Consider the following 15,270-nt stretch of genomic DNA (forward strand, 5'->3'; position numbering starts at 1 on the left):
ATTTGTTATTTTTGATACATTAGAACATATGGAATATATCTGGATACGCATTTTAGCTTTGTCCCAGCCCATTACTAACCCTTTAAGTGTCTTTCTAAACATCTCCTTAAGAATTGATTCCTGCTGTATAGTATCTTTCTAAGCATGAACTAGGGTTAGGGTTTGTGTCCTCTCATTTAGACTTCTGCAACAGCCTTTTCACCTGTCTAAACTAGAAGGAACTGAACTGTCTGCAGCTGGTTCAGAACTCTGCCTGGGGCATCCTGAAGAGGAAGGTGGAGGAGCACAAGGTGTGAAATGTCCACCATCTCCGTGATGTTGTGATGGAGGAGTGGAAGAGGATTCCACTGGCAACATATGAAGGTCTGATGAACTCCATGGCCAGGAGACTTCAAGCCGAGCTGGAAAATGATGGTGGCCACATAAAATATTGACATTTCCCATTTTTACTTAGGGGTGTACTCACTTTTGTTGCCAAGGGTTTAGCTATTATTGGCTGTATTTTTATTTATTTTGAGGGGACAATAAATTTACACTGCTGTACTAACTTTAGACTGACTACTGTTCATTGTGTCAAAGAGTCATTTATGCAGTGTTGTCCTATGAAAAGATATAACTAAATGTTTGCCGAGATGTGAGGGGTGTATTCACTTTTGTGACATACTGTACCTCCTCATGTCAAATAAAATGACTGATACAATAAGAAGCCCTGATATTTCTATATTCCATACAAAACACACAAAAGGAGAAATCCTCTTTGATAGGGTTGTAAACATATTTATCAAATATTTATTTTAATTTCCAGCTCTTTAATCTTCTTGCTTGATCGTTGTGTACAGCTCGGTATCAAGAAAGTGGAGCCGAGCCCCAGCTGAAGGTTCTAAGGGGCTGATATAGTGCAGATAATTGAAGAAACCAGCATCATGAACAGAATGATAGAGACATTAGTGAAAGTAAAAACCGGCCTGTAGCTGTCCTTGCCCCCTACCCTTCAGAGCTACAGATCTAAATGTAACCAGGGAACGCCTCCAACAGAATAAAAAGACAATGCCCGGACAGACAACTTCAGAGCGGCGGCAGAAAGCCTGAAGTCTCTCCTTGCAAGCATTTTGAACTAATCGCTCTCTTGTCGTTCTTGCAGTAGCAGAGAACTGTTTTAGGTTGTTTAAACCTAACACTTTTATTAACTTGGATCAAAGGGAAAGTTGTTCCTGGTATCAGAGAAACCAGGAGAAAAGCTTCCAGCTGTCCACAGCTTGAAAACAGAGTCCTGCTCAGCTGTTGCACCGCTGGAAGGAAAAACTCTTCTGATGAGGTTCCTGTGAGCCAAGCAGCGAGCAGGCTAAACTCATGCGGTCAGCGTGAGAGTCTTTAATAACTTGTTTTGGAAAAGGTGAGAAGCGACACAACTCAGCAGAACCAGGATGACAAAAAACAGCATGCTGTTACCTCAGAAGGGTTCTGGAGCTTCCAGGGAACTTCCGCGGTGAGCGCAGCTTTGGCTCGAAGGAGAACCTCTCTTTGACGTTTTCCAGCACGGATGGGGCTACATATGTGAAACCCTGGGTTAAAGGTGGGGAGAAAAAAGGATTTGAAGACTTTATTTTTTCAAAAACAACTCCCAGCTGATGAAGAGCGGTGAAGTGGTGAGTAAAGCACAATGTGGTGAGTGAGTGACACTGACTTCCAGGAATCCAATCCAAGCAGATGGAAAAGATTATCTGGTTCCAGTAACACCCACTAGTTCAGAAAAAAATCCAAATCAACTTTTTCTCCAGAAATGACCTTTGCTTGATCTGCAGTTCAAACATGAGCATAAGAGCAGATGTCAGTGCACAAGAAGGGTTTCCCCCTGAGGGGAGTTTGCACTGGAGATAAAGTCTGAATGAAAGTTCAGATTTTAAAAGTGATCAGAAACACGCATAACCAGGAGCTGCATTCACAATATTTTATGAGAAGCTCTTTCTTATCTCGCCCTCCAGTACAAATCTGTTCCATATTTAGGATGAGATTATAGGAAGCAGAGGTGTTTACATTGAGACTCTTGAATCTGAATCAAATCTTTTTCATTCCATAATCCTGGAATTAATTTCATAAAGTGTAAAAATGTTAATGTCTGAGAAAAGTCCACAAAATGATAAACGGAGGATATTACCGCCGTAAAACATGTATAATTCTACTTCACAGATTTCACCTGTCGCAGGGCATTTTTTTAACATAACTGATATACGAAGAACCACTGTAGATGGTTTTCCTGATTCCTCCCGAAATGTCACAGCAGCTCCACTTGTTCTTGGCTAAGAAACCAACGTTTTTTTCTCTGTGACTGGAGCCCCGTGTTTCTCTGTTCCCTTCATTAGAGACTGGTAAAATGTTGTGTGGGAGTCTGGACCTGAGGCTTGTGAAGAAATGACCTCTCTCAGCAGTCAGAGATGCGTGTCACAGGAACAACAGGTCCCGTTTTTGTTAAATACTTTATGCAAATTAGACAGGAGAGATTGAAAAGTTTGCAGCGCTGCAGTTTCTTAACAGTTCCACATGACTTCACCAAATTTTCAAGACTGCTTTCACAATGTAAGATAAGTAAGCGCAACGACTTTCACAACAGTACTCCCACAGGTAGCGCTACAAACTGTTCCAGTTGTTTCCTCTAATATGTCCAAAAGTAATTCAAGTACTCTGATGAAAGTTGACGTGCAGGTCGGATGGAAGGTCTTTAACACTTGCAGTTGTAAAATGCTTCAAAGCGCCATTGCTTTCAGCAATCAGACGCAATTTCTTCAAAGAATTGCAAATCTAGTTTCTCTATAGAAGTCTATGGGATTTTGGCTTCTTGGAGCCAGCAGGTCCAGTTCTCACAGAGTCAATGACAGATGCTGCCTTTTAAAAGACCTACCAGGAAGACTTGATTAGCGCTTTCGCTGAGCGTAGAATCGTCAGGACTGTCTACTGGAGTCTGGCTGGTGAACTTGGAGTCGAACTGGCTCACATCATCAGCTGATTGCTGGAGAAAAAGACAGTTTTAGGGTCAGATGAGGAATTTTAATCACACACTCATGTGAGACACCACGCAGAAATAAAAAATGTTGTAGTTTTGCAGGGAGTGATAAACATTGACTCAGGAAAAGCAAAGCAAAGGCAGCGGCTGCAAACAAAGCAGACTTACAAGAAAGGGTTTGAAGGGAGGTTCTACTTTGCGAGCGAGGAGGTCGTCCCAGTTTATATGCCGGAAGAACGGGTGGACCTGAAACCCAGCAGCATCAAAATGTTTTCTCATTCATGCTGTCCTGACACAGCTCTTACGCAGATTCAGTTCTAAACCAGCAGGTGTACCTGGACTTCAGCAGCATCTCCGGGTCCGCCTCCAAGTCGTGATGAGGCACTTCGTTTCAGCAGCTGCAACAAGGATATCTGCTGAGCACCAAAGCCTTTCCAGATACTTTAGAAAGACAGTAGAAGAGCAGATGTAAAGCTGTCACCTTTTTCAGGAGGTCCCTGGCTTCTTGTGTGAGGTAAGGTGGAAGGCTGAGTTTGCATTTTAGGATTTTGTCAATAGTCTTCTTTCTGTTTTCACCTGTGAATGGAGGCTAAAAGGTGCAGAAACAAAGGTTCAGCAGCGGGGTTTGACGTTAGCTCGACACAGCAGAAGACTGGAGGACTTTTTCATGCTAACTTACTGCTCCTGTCAGCATGTCATACATGAGAGCTCCCAGACTCCACCAGTCCACGGCCCGGTTGTGTCCGCTCCTCATTAGGATCTCTGGGGCCCTGAGGGAGGAGAGAGTCGATGCTGTGAGACAAGCTGGACACCAACATGTAACCCACTCAAGTCTGATAAACATGTGCCATACATGTACTCGATGGTGCCACAGAAGGTGTGAGTGACTGTTCCATCATGGATGGACTCTTTGCAAAGACCAAAGTCTGTCAGCTTCACATGTCCTAAAGGGAAGAAACCAGGAACTGAGAAAAACGGACAAATCTACCATGCGTATGTTATGGGTGAATAAAGGTTTCTAGTCCGTACCGCTGTCGTTGAGCATGATGTTCTCTGGCTTCAGGTCTCTGTAGATGATGCCCTTCTGGTGCAGATGACCCAGAGCCATTGAGATTTCAGCCAAATAAAAACTGCCATCCAAAAAACAAGACATAAAATGATGGTGTCAGCTCTAACATGGTTTCATTTCCTCCCCACACCTATCACAGATTTGCAGTCGATGGCATATGCTTTTCTGCTCAGCAGTGTGGTTTGTGTAATCAGTTTGCTCATCTGCATCTTTATCAGACCAAGCAGGGAGTGCTGATGACTGAACAGACTTGTAGGGAAAGTGGGATTGCAGCTGAAAGACCCACAAAAACAGGATTTCAGAAAATTAGAATGTTGTGGAGAAATCAGTTTACTTCTCAGTTTTTTCAGAAAGAAAAAGACTGAGATTCTGATCGCATCAAATCAATCAAAATAAAGTATTTTCAACAGGATATGTCCATCTTCAATACTTGGTTGGAAAATGTCTTTGCCTTAATAAGTCCAGCCCAGAATGTCTAAATGCTTGCTGTCAGATTTTATTTGCTTTGTGGTCTTCTGCCTTTCAGCTTCTTCTCAATAATATACCATAAATTGTCAATGGGGTTCAGGCCCTGGCAGTGTGGGCAGGGACCAAGACCTGCTGGTGGAGGAAATCTGCATCTCCATCCAGATCCTCAGCAGAAGGAATCATGAAATCCTATAGAACATTCTGCTGGACCAGAGGTGTCCAAATCCAGGCCTCGAGGGCCGGTGTTCATTTTCCAACCAACCTACCATTGAAGCTCCTTATTGGATAAGCACACCTGATCCAGGTAATAAGGCAGGCTTTCTGGAAAACCAGCAGGAGGCCGGTTCTGGAGGCCTGGATTTGGACACCCCTGGACTGTTTCAATAATTTTGGATTGAAGCCTGAATAATGTCTGACTGGTGATTTCACTCTGGACCTCCAGCAGCTTGGGTTCAACAAATGAAAGGAACACTCAACTTCCATCAGAAAACTGGACCATGAACGTCAGGCCAACCGTCCAGTCCTTCTCCACCTTGGTCCAGTTGAGAGGGTTACTCTGTTAGTTTAGGCTCAGAAGTGTCTTGACCAAAAGAACCTGACAGTTGTAGATCATCTCCTGAATGAGTCTGAATGTGGAGGTTTTCGGAGATCTTCCTCATTCCACTCTTTCTGGATATCTGCAGGTTCTTGAATCTTTTGATAATCGTCTGAAGTCCAAGATCGTCTGATTTGTTGCTGCGTCTTCTACCTGACATGTTGTCCTTTCATGAGGCTTTCTGGTGACACAGCCCTCTGTGAACAGCAGCTTCCTGGGTGAGGAACTTCAGGGTCTTACCCAGACTATGGAGGGGATCAATGATGGCCTTCTGGATAGAAGCCTGAGGTCTTCAATGACATCTGGGGAACCTGTGCAGGTGCTTTGATTTCAGTGGATGACGAGTTGGTGAAACTCAGTTTCAAACATTCATGACCAGGAAAATGTTGGCAGAATTATTCACAGAATTCTAATTTTCTGAAATTCTGTTTTTGTAGGTTTTATGAGATGGAACCACAATCTATGTAAAATTAAACAAATAAATACTTGAGATCGACTAAGGAGGAAACTGATTTGCTGTGGCGACCCCTGAAGGGAAAAGCCGAAAGGAAAAGAAGAAGAAGAAGATGATCAACTAAATCGTGGGAATGAATCTATATTCTATGTAAGTTTCATTTTTGAATGGAATTATGGAAATAAAAACTTTTCTGATATTCTACTTTTTTAAAAAGGGTCTGTGAGTTGACATTGAAAGTGTCAAATACATGTAATAATTAATATTGCTTAATTACTTCGCACATAGGGCTAGATTGAAAAAAATAGATTAATCATTAGATTAAGATCAATTTAAGTCGACATACATTGTTGACTAAATGAACATCTTTATTTACTCACAGGCATGAATTTTCCAAACTCTTTTAAGGAAATATTTTTAAAGTAACCATTTGTGGTCTAAAACATCGTTTTTTTCCTCATACAGTCTTCTTCTTGAATAAGGTTTACTTCTATTGCGTGATCTCCACCTAGTGTCCAAACTGAAACGTCCTCCAGGAGAAGCAGAACGGTGTTTACAATGTTAATGATCTGAACATTTTAGTTAGAACTTCTCCTTTAGAGAATCCATGTAACACTGGATGATATTAACAATCTCATTATTTCACTGATACATTTACAGTATGTGAACTGGATCAGATTAATATAAATATATTCAAATTATATAGTAGATTATTAATTTATTTCTAAGCAAATGTGTCTTAATGTGTAAACTTAAAACTGAATTGAATTGAAGAATCAAAGAATCGAAAAAAAAACGGAATCGAATCAATTCAGGCTCTTGTGAATCGAATAATTTCTGGGAATTAAAATTACGTGTTTCTTAGTTTAAAAAAAAGGATTTTTCTGAATTTCGTTTTTTGTTGTAGTTTTGCAAAACACAAATCCTATATTCAACCAAAGTAAAACTAACCCAAAAATCAAGGTTTGAACTGATCCATGGGGAAAATGAATCACTGCATCCCTAGTGGTGACAAGGGCTTTTTTGTTGTTAAAAGAGCTCTCACACGGCTTGATAGAATGGTATTAAAAAAGTACAAGGCTTATAAAAGTTTCCAAAATGTAAATGGAAAGAGAAATGTTTCAGAGTTCAGGAAATCAGGTTAAAGACCTCTGCAGACTGTTGGTGACGAACACAGTCAGTGTCAGTGTGGACTTCTGTGCCTCTGATGAAGGTTGTGGGAAATGATCAGAGGTTTACTTATTCAGAAAAGAATAATAAAGGCCAAACCCAGAAACAAATAACAATGAAGATTCTCAATCATCCTAGTGACGTTATCTTAAAGTTACGTCATGGTATCTGGACTTAAAGTCGTCTTTCTTGAACTGTTTCACGTAAAGAGACTCAACTTTAAGTTAGGGACAAAAGATTTATCCATTTATTGTATACAGAGAACTGGACTGAGTGACCGCGCCTCCTGTGATGTTCCAAACAGAAGTACCTGCTGGTTCAAAGAAGCTAAAATCACATAGACTTCTATAGAGAAATAACCAGTTATTACTCTGTCATTCTGTTGGTCAGAATAAACTTCTTGTTTTGATACGGTTTTTTTTACATCTTGATAATCCTCATGTTTATCATATTCTTTCTTTATTACAAGTTTATTAATGTGTAAACTGACCAATCGGATGCCTCAATAAAAGTAGGTGATCTCACATCCAACGTTGAACGATTTCTGACTTCCACATGGCGACGTACGTATCATAAAAAATAGCATCTGAATTGACTTAATTTGGTTGGAGCCAGAGCTAAACCATTTTCTATGAATGACGTTACACCTGTGTGGTCCAGTTCTCACGTACAGTCAATGGTTTTGGGATTTAGATGATCCAAGTTCATCTTAAGCATGCAAGACGTCATCTACCCAGAGTCTAACTACTAAAGACCATGGACTTAGGTCACATACATCTTTTGCATCACTAACATTCCTAAAATCAACAAAATCTTTATATATTTAACAAAGAGCACAAACTGTAAAGCTTTATTGCTGTAGATCAGTCCTTTAGGGCTGGTGCTGGTATTTCTGGAAACTGTGACTACCATGTTGCTGATTACCTGCACCAGGTGAGCTGTGCCAACCAGACACTGATGGATAAGTGTGGCTGACAAAGCAGGAGGACACATAAAGAGCTGTCCCTTTCTAAACTCACCATGCTGTGTCCTCCATGAAGATGCCCTCTCTTTCTAGCTGCATAAACAGTTCCCCCCCTGCAGACAACATGGAAAAAACAGCAAATCAAATGCCATAAAGCAACAATTATCCAATGCCTGGCAGGCACAAAATGTTTATTTGTCTAAACAGCTTTCAGACAGATGATTATCTGCATTACACACTATTAATGATGACTGTACTCACCGCTTAAGTACTCCAGAATGAGGTACAACTTCCCACCAGTCTGGAAGGCATAGATGAGGTCCACAATGAACGGATGCTTCACCTCTTCCAAAATGTTTCTCTCTGCTTTGGTGTGCGCCGTGTCCTTTGCATTCCGCACAATCATGGCCTAAAACAAGACGAGCACAATCAGTGTTCTGAAAAAAAGGGTGGAAAACACTAAACATCATTTTTTTTGTCTTTCTACATAAAAGTAGAAAGCAGCTTTCTCTAAAATGATCATTTTTGTTGACAAATGGACGAGAAGGCTAATTTACTTTAATATCATTCTACGTTTGCTAGGAGTCACCAGAGCGAATCGGCTTTCACTGATCCACATCTGGTTTGGTGGAGAGTTTTACGTCAGATGCCGTTTTCTGACACAACACTGTCTGTTACCCAGACGGGGAGACCTGGGTTCCAATATGACAAAGATAGGGGACGGGTTTAGCCTAAGGACCCACACTGGGATCAGCTCATTCCCCTGGGAATCAAACCCTGGCTTCCCACTCACCAGTCTTGCATGCAGCCACCTGAACCATAAAGCCATGGTGGACATTGTTCAGACAGAAAAAAGATCTCCTCACCTTCTTCAAAACTTTCATAGCATATATCTTCCCAGAACTGGCACCCGATACCTTCCGAACCTGAAACACCTGTAAAAACCATATCGGGAAGAGTTCAGAGTCCCTAACGACACATCACACGCCAAACCTTTACTCCAACACAAGTGAAACACGAGCGGAAACAAGTCAGCCCATGGTTGAGTCAGACGCGGTTGATAATTCTCAGCTATATTCACTATTATCAATCATTATGGGGCGGCCGTGGTGCAGCGGTAGGGCGATCGACTCCTGATCGGAAGCGAGCGGGTTCGATTCCCACCTTGCCCGCCCATGTGTTGAAGTGTCCTTGGGCAAGACTCTGAACCCTGCATTGCCTCTGGTGGGAGATTGGCGCCAGTGTTTAGCAGCGGAGCCACCACCAGTGTATGAATGGGTGAATGGGTCTGTGACTGTGAAGCGCTTTGGGCCCTCGAAGGAGGGTAGAAAGGGCTATACAAGTATACACCATTTACCATTTTAGTAATGATGGGCATGTAAAATAGCCAGAAAAAAGATGCTGTGAGGCGTTTGTTTAAAGTAGAGTTAACAGCAAAACTTTCTGCTGACTCAGTAAAATCCTGCTGGAAATTCATGACAACTTCCTTTAAGAATAGATGTTTTCAGGAGCCTAGAATCAGCAAAAAAAAAAACAAACAAGCAACAAAAAAAGTTTTACACAAGACTTTGAGGAAATGAAAGTTGAAGGATTTTTTTTTTTTTTTAGCTGTTAACTGTGCTGCATTTAAATACTCAGAACAGGGAAATTGTATAACAATGTGAACTTCAGAATTGATAGACAGAGTACATTTACTTCCAACCATGACTGAACAGTGAGTAGAACATTTATCAAATCACAGCAGGAAATGTTTCTCCAAAAAAGATCTTGACAGTATCGAATGTTCATGTTAACAATAAAGCAGAAGAAAAAAAGAAAAACAACACTAGGAATATAACCGTCAGCTGTCCCTGAATACACTGTGAGGCTAAAGCATTTTTACTAAACCCCAGTAACCCTCACTTTTGAAAATAAGCAGTTCTGGTATAAAAGTGAGACAACTCCTTCTAGGAAGAGTCTGAGCTTCTTCTCTTCATTATTTATAATTTTTTCTATTGTATATTTAGCTATATTCAGTCTATTTTACTTATTTCGCTTATTTTATTACTTCATTTGTTATTCTATTTTACTTATTTTGTATTTTTACTGCTGTACGGACGCTGGTACTTGAATTTCCCTGAGGACCTCCAAAGGGATTAATAAAGTATTTTCTATTCTATTCTATTCTACTCTAGCTTCCAGCTCCGCCCCCAGGATAACAAACACACACCATCTCTGTGAAGCTAGTGATGATCAGCAAAATATACTGCTCACAAAAATTAAAGGAGCCCTTTAAAGAAACACATTAGATACATCAGATCTCAATATGAAGTTGGATATCTATACAAATAACGACAGGATAGTGTCTTAGGAACAAAAGGATGTCAAGTCTTTTAATGGAAATAAAAGTTTTCATCCTACAGAGGCTCAATTGTGTAGACACCATAAAATCAGAGTGAAATGAAGATGTGGCAGGCTAGTCGTTTTTTCCAAAACTTAATTTCTGCAACTCAAAATGCTTTTCAGTATCTTGTGTGGCCCCCACCAGCTTGTATGCATGCTTGATAATGTGGCGGCATGCTCCTAATGAGACGACGGATGGTGTCTTGTGGCATTTCCTCCCAGATCTGTGTGAGGGCATCCCTGAGCTGTTGTACAGTCTGAGGAGCAACCTGGCGGCGCCTAATGGACCCAAACATAATGTCCCAGAGATGTTCTATTGGGTTTAAGTCAGGGGATGGTGAAGGCCATTCAATTGTTTCAATTCCTTCATCCTCCAGGTACTGCCTGCATACTCTTGACACGTGAGGCCGGGCATTGTCGTGCATTAGGAGGAAACCAGGACCTACTGCACCAGCGTAGGGTCTGACAATGGGTTCAAGGATTTCATCTGGATACCTTATGGCAGTCAGAGCACCATTTCCTAGGCAGTAGAGGTCTGTGCGTCCCTCCATGGATATGCCTCCCCAGACCATCACTGACCCACCACCAAACCTGTCATGTTGAACCACGTTGCAGGCAGCATAACGTTCTCCTTGTCTTCTCCAGACTCTTTCACGTCTATCACAGGTGCTCAGGGTGAACCCGCTCTCGTCTGTGAAAAGTACAGGGCGCCAGTGGCGGACTTGCCAATTCTGGTGTTCTTGAGCAAATGCCAGTGGAGCTCCACGGTGCTGGGCAGTGAGCACAGGGCCCACTACAGGACGTGGGGCCCTCAGGCCACCTTCATGAAGTCTGTTCCTGATTGTTTGGGTAGAGACATTCACACCAGTGGCCCTCTGGAGGTCATTCTGTAGGGCACGAGCAGTGCTCAGCCTGTTCCGCCTTGCACAAAGGAGCAGGTATGGGTCCTGCTGAGGGGTTGAGGACCTTCTACGGCCCTGTCCAGCTCTCCCAGAATAACCACCAGTCTCCTGAAATCTCCTCCATGTTCTGGAGATTGTGCTGGGAGACACATTAAACCTTCTTGCTGCAGCACGTGTGGATGTGCCATCCTGGAGAAGTTGGACAACCTGTGCAACTTCTGTAGGGTTAAGGAATCACCTCATACTGCCAGTAGAGATAATTATCAAGCCAAAATCAGCACGAGTGGAAAACCAGCCAAAAAAGATCAAGAGGGAGAAACTTGAAATGACCTCCACATGTAACACCAGTCCTGTTTGGAGGGTTTTCTAATTGTTGCCACTGAAGTGCACCTGTTGTTAATTCCATGAACACCAATACAGCTGAAATTGATTAACGAGGCCCTCAGCTGCTTAACCAACCAGAAAATTATCAGACAGGTTTAATTCAATTCATGCCAGGCCCAATAAAAAAGTGTTCCTTTAATTTTTGTGAGCAGTGTATATTCATTTTAAATCCACAATACTGTATACTGTATTGTCCAATAGGGCGGGGGGCTTCCCTCATACTACTGAGTTTGAAAAAAAATATTAAGAATTTGAATAAATATTCAGAAAATCAATTTTAAACTAAAATGTTCCATGGTGAGAAAAGTGCCACAAGTACATGTTAAAAACAGAGGGAGTGTCTCGTACAACAAAAGTGAAGGAGCTTCTAAAATCCTCATTCTAAAACCAAAACTGTTTTCTTACATGCAAGTTCAAAGAACATGTACTCATGACATTAGATCAGACTATGAAAAAACAGAATTTTTAAAAACAAAAACAAAGACTCTAAAAATTCCCATCATGAGCCACACTTCCAGTCACTATATAAAAAAAAAAAAAAATTCCCAACTTTGGTATTTTCAGGACCACTACTGTCCTCCCCACGTGCTGCTGATGAAACATCATGTTTACCTTGTTCTCAAACACAACATCTGCTATATTCAGACTTGTCAAAATAAATGTTTGGATGAAACCCTCACCTTTCCATAGCCGCCTTTTCCCAAAACTTTCAGCAGCTCAAAGCATTCCGGTCGGATCTGCTCTGTTCCCGTGTTCACGTTGTTTTCTGAGAGTTCAAACCTCTCACAGTCATCCATGTTACTGGAAAAACAAATGGAGAAAAAAAGGGCTCAAAACAATGTGACAACACTGTATTTTAAACTCTAAGGTAAACTCCTATTATATTTTACTGCAAAAGCCTTCACATTCACTGAGTCAAAGTTAAGACAGATCAGCCTGCAAAACAAAACAAAAAAAAAAGAAAATATCCTACAATGACAGAATATTTGCTTTTGGTATCAAAATTACATCCATTACTTATAACATATACTCTGAGAAAAACATTTGGTTGTTTATTAAAGTCGAATATTTCAAGAAAAATAGTTTGGGGCACAAATTGTGTCTTCACAATAATACTTGTTTTAGATTTATCAGCTTAGATTGCTCAATAGCAGCAGTTTTTGTTGATCATCAGAGAAAGCCAAAGCCCAGAGCCATCCTCCCAGATCTGCACTACAAAGATTGTGTAAGGAGATAAGATGGCATGAAGTCAAAAGCAGATAATGGATTGTACTTTGACTTTTTTCTGACAAAAGGAGGATCAGTGACAGCTTTCCTCAACAAAGAAAGTTATTGAACAAGTCCAAATGCCAGAATGCAAGGAAGGGGTGTCCACCTCCAGAACCCAATGGCCACTGGCAGACTTGTTTTTTAGTTAACTACCTAGTTAAGCTGTGACCTGCCAAAAGAGAAGCAGGACAGCGGCCCTGAGGCTGCTCCAGAGGGTCACTTTCATATATGGCACTAAACAACAGCAACACATGCTAGTGAAGCTAAAAACAATAAAAAAATCATGGTCAACAAAAACACAGGTGAGTGAAGTTGATGCACATCGAAGAATCACAGCAAAACTCACAAATCAAAGCTGCTGCACTGCTCCATGTATTCACCGAGCTGAGCCTGAAAACAACAGACACGAGACGCAGCACCAAGAGGCTGTTTAATGACAACCACACAATGACAACTGTTTATCGTAAAACGTACACTTGCAGTATTGTAGTCAAACTTGAGGAAATGTATACAAAACAAATATTGAGTACTTAGTCATAAATAAAGTTGGTTTTCATGGATCTACAAATGCACTATGTTAAAAAAAAATCAAAGGCATACAAATGTGTAGATATTCTGCATGTGAGAATGTTGGAAATTTGGTTTATGCTTTTAATAGTAATTTTCCCCATGCAGTCATTTTTAAAAGAAGAGAGGAACATTTTAATTTAGATGTATTTTGTGTAAAGTTAGAATAAATGTAAAATGGGGATGTCTTCCTGTTTTCAGAAACTTTGAAGTTTTTAGATAAAGATGTTAAATCAATGAATAAAGTCTTAAAAGTTACTGTTAAAAAATCAAATACTGGTCAATACTAGCAATATTTACACATTTATTAGAAAACACGTGTTTGTATAACGTGTACTTGGATTATGTCTGTGGCATATTTGTCAACTAGATGTTTTGTGTGAACTGTATCCTCGTTTTGGATGGGTTTCAATAAGTATGACGTTTCTGCCCAGTCATTTTTGGTGAATGTTGATTACTATTTAAACGTAGTAAACATGTTACGTTTGAAGAAACAAATCAACTTCAAAGTTCAGTTCAGTTCTGACAGATCTGTTCCTTTTGACGGACGAGTCCAAATCACAAAATACTAACTTCACTGGCATCGTTAAATTAGCTGTTTGCTATTAGCATCACGAAAACTAGCCAAGTAGAAATTTTATTTATCTATTTTTCCTATTTCTCCAAAGTACACAAAAATAAAATAAAATAAAATAAAATCATATAAAATGTTCTAAAACCGTAAGCCGGCATGTCTGTCACTGACAGGAGCAGTGAAGAGGCTAGCTGACAGCTTTTAGCCGGTTTAGCTAGCTCTGCTGTTAGTTGTCGGCACTGAAATATTAATTAACATGGTTTTTAATATTTCCCTCCAACATAGTAAAGTCGTGATCAGTTGTGCGCTGGTTCATGAAGGCAACACAACCTTTTTAAAGTAAACTACGAACGGCACACATGCCACCGAATACACCGCGTTCATCATTTACGGGACAACATGTAATTTACTGAAGAACAAGTTACTTCCGCTTGTGTTGATGAATAAAAAGCATCAATTGTTAATCGAATTTAAACTTTGATTTTATTCCTGCAGCAGCTTTACCGCTGCGCATCCTTTCTTACGACGAAGAGCGAAACTAAGTGCATAAGAATAAGTGGGTTGAAATTAGGCTAGTTTCAGCTCTTTTACTTTAACAAGTATTTCGAAGTGATATTGTCGGAGGGGAGCTTTAAAAAAATCACAACATACGTTTGTTTACGGCATACTGAGTTGTTATGAGACGCCATAAAAATTCGCGGGAAGACCCCGTCCGATAATGGAAACCGACCCGTTAACTGTGAACACAGTAGGCCTCGCAGCTACCGAGAGCTAGCTTAATGACTAGCGGCGTTAGCACTAGCATCGCTGTTAACTCTGCTCACCCCATCTTCAAGTTCGTCGTCAGAGACATTCTCGTCCGGTTGATCCAAATCGATGTCAAAAACCCCGGCCATGTCCGCAAGCCTTCCCACGACGCTCAGACGGCAAACACGGGCTCTCTCCGCCACCTCATGGGTGAGCCATCACCGGTACTGTCGGCACGAGCGCATGTAGCTAGCCTAACAAAAACAACACCTCCCGCCTCTAGTGTCGGTCACCGGCACTACTCTTTTCAGAAGAGACCCAAATCAACCAGGACAAAGCTAAACACGAGAACGTTCAGCGTATTAAACACCTGTTAACCCGTAGGATCGAATTTAGAACCGCAAAGGGCTTCTAAAACAATAGAATCTAAATGTTGAAAAGTGAGCTGAATCAGAGCAGTGTTTATAACATGTTAAAATTGTTTCAACCCACCATTTAACTTCATTATGTCTTTATTTAAGTACACAACCAACCAGCTAACGTTCTCACTCTTTTTTTCTGTGTCTTTTTTTTCTGTGCCCCACTCTAAAACTATCTCATCATCTTTATGGAAATGGAATTCCCCACGTTAGTGCAATCTTTTTTTCTACCAGTAGGTGGCGGCATTGAAAAGAAAACACTGATCTGTCGATGGTGTTTATTTAATTAATCACCGCCCCCCCCCCCC

General features: G+C 40.9%; 1 protein-coding gene across 3 annotated transcripts in view; it reads right to left on the reverse strand.

Annotated features, from left to right (window-relative positions):
• Positions 1-14,835, reverse strand: part of rps6kb1a (ribosomal protein S6 kinase b, polypeptide 1a) — a 20,983-nt gene extending 6,148 nt beyond the window's left edge. The window contains exons 1-15 of one of the 3 annotated variants that reach the window (XM_024261303.2): positions 14,621-14,834; positions 13,002-13,045; positions 12,067-12,187; positions 8,585-8,653; positions 7,980-8,127; positions 7,774-7,831; positions 4,028-4,128; positions 3,852-3,942; positions 3,678-3,768; positions 3,480-3,587; positions 3,334-3,396; positions 3,167-3,244; positions 2,897-3,004; positions 1,450-1,562; positions 56-888 (exon numbers count right to left, since the gene is read on the reverse strand). In XM_024261303.2, the coding sequence (XP_024117071.1) occupies positions 810-888; positions 1,450-1,562; positions 2,897-3,004; positions 3,167-3,244; positions 3,334-3,396; positions 3,480-3,587; positions 3,678-3,768; positions 3,852-3,942; positions 4,028-4,128; positions 7,774-7,831; positions 7,980-8,127; positions 8,585-8,653; positions 12,067-12,187; positions 13,002-13,045; positions 14,621-14,692 (1,344 nt within the window). In that variant the 5' untranslated portion in view covers positions 14,693-14,834 and the 3' untranslated portion in view covers positions 56-809. Of the gene's footprint in view, positions 1-55; positions 889-1,449; positions 1,563-2,896; positions 3,005-3,166; positions 3,245-3,333; positions 3,397-3,479; positions 3,588-3,677; positions 3,769-3,851; positions 3,943-4,027; positions 4,129-7,773; positions 7,832-7,979; positions 8,128-8,584; positions 8,654-12,066; positions 12,188-13,001; positions 13,046-14,620 lie in introns of those variants that run through there. The other 2 variants (XM_024261300.2, XM_024261302.2) reach the window with 2 other exon arrangements.
• Positions 14,836-15,270: the final 435 nt, after the last annotated feature.

The sequence above is a fragment of the Oryzias melastigma genome, unplaced genomic scaffold, assembly GCF_002922805.2.
Source record: "Oryzias melastigma strain HK-1 unplaced genomic scaffold, ASM292280v2 sc00259, whole genome shotgun sequence".
Lineage (NCBI taxonomy): Eukaryota > Metazoa > Chordata > Actinopteri > Beloniformes > Adrianichthyidae > Oryzias > Oryzias melastigma.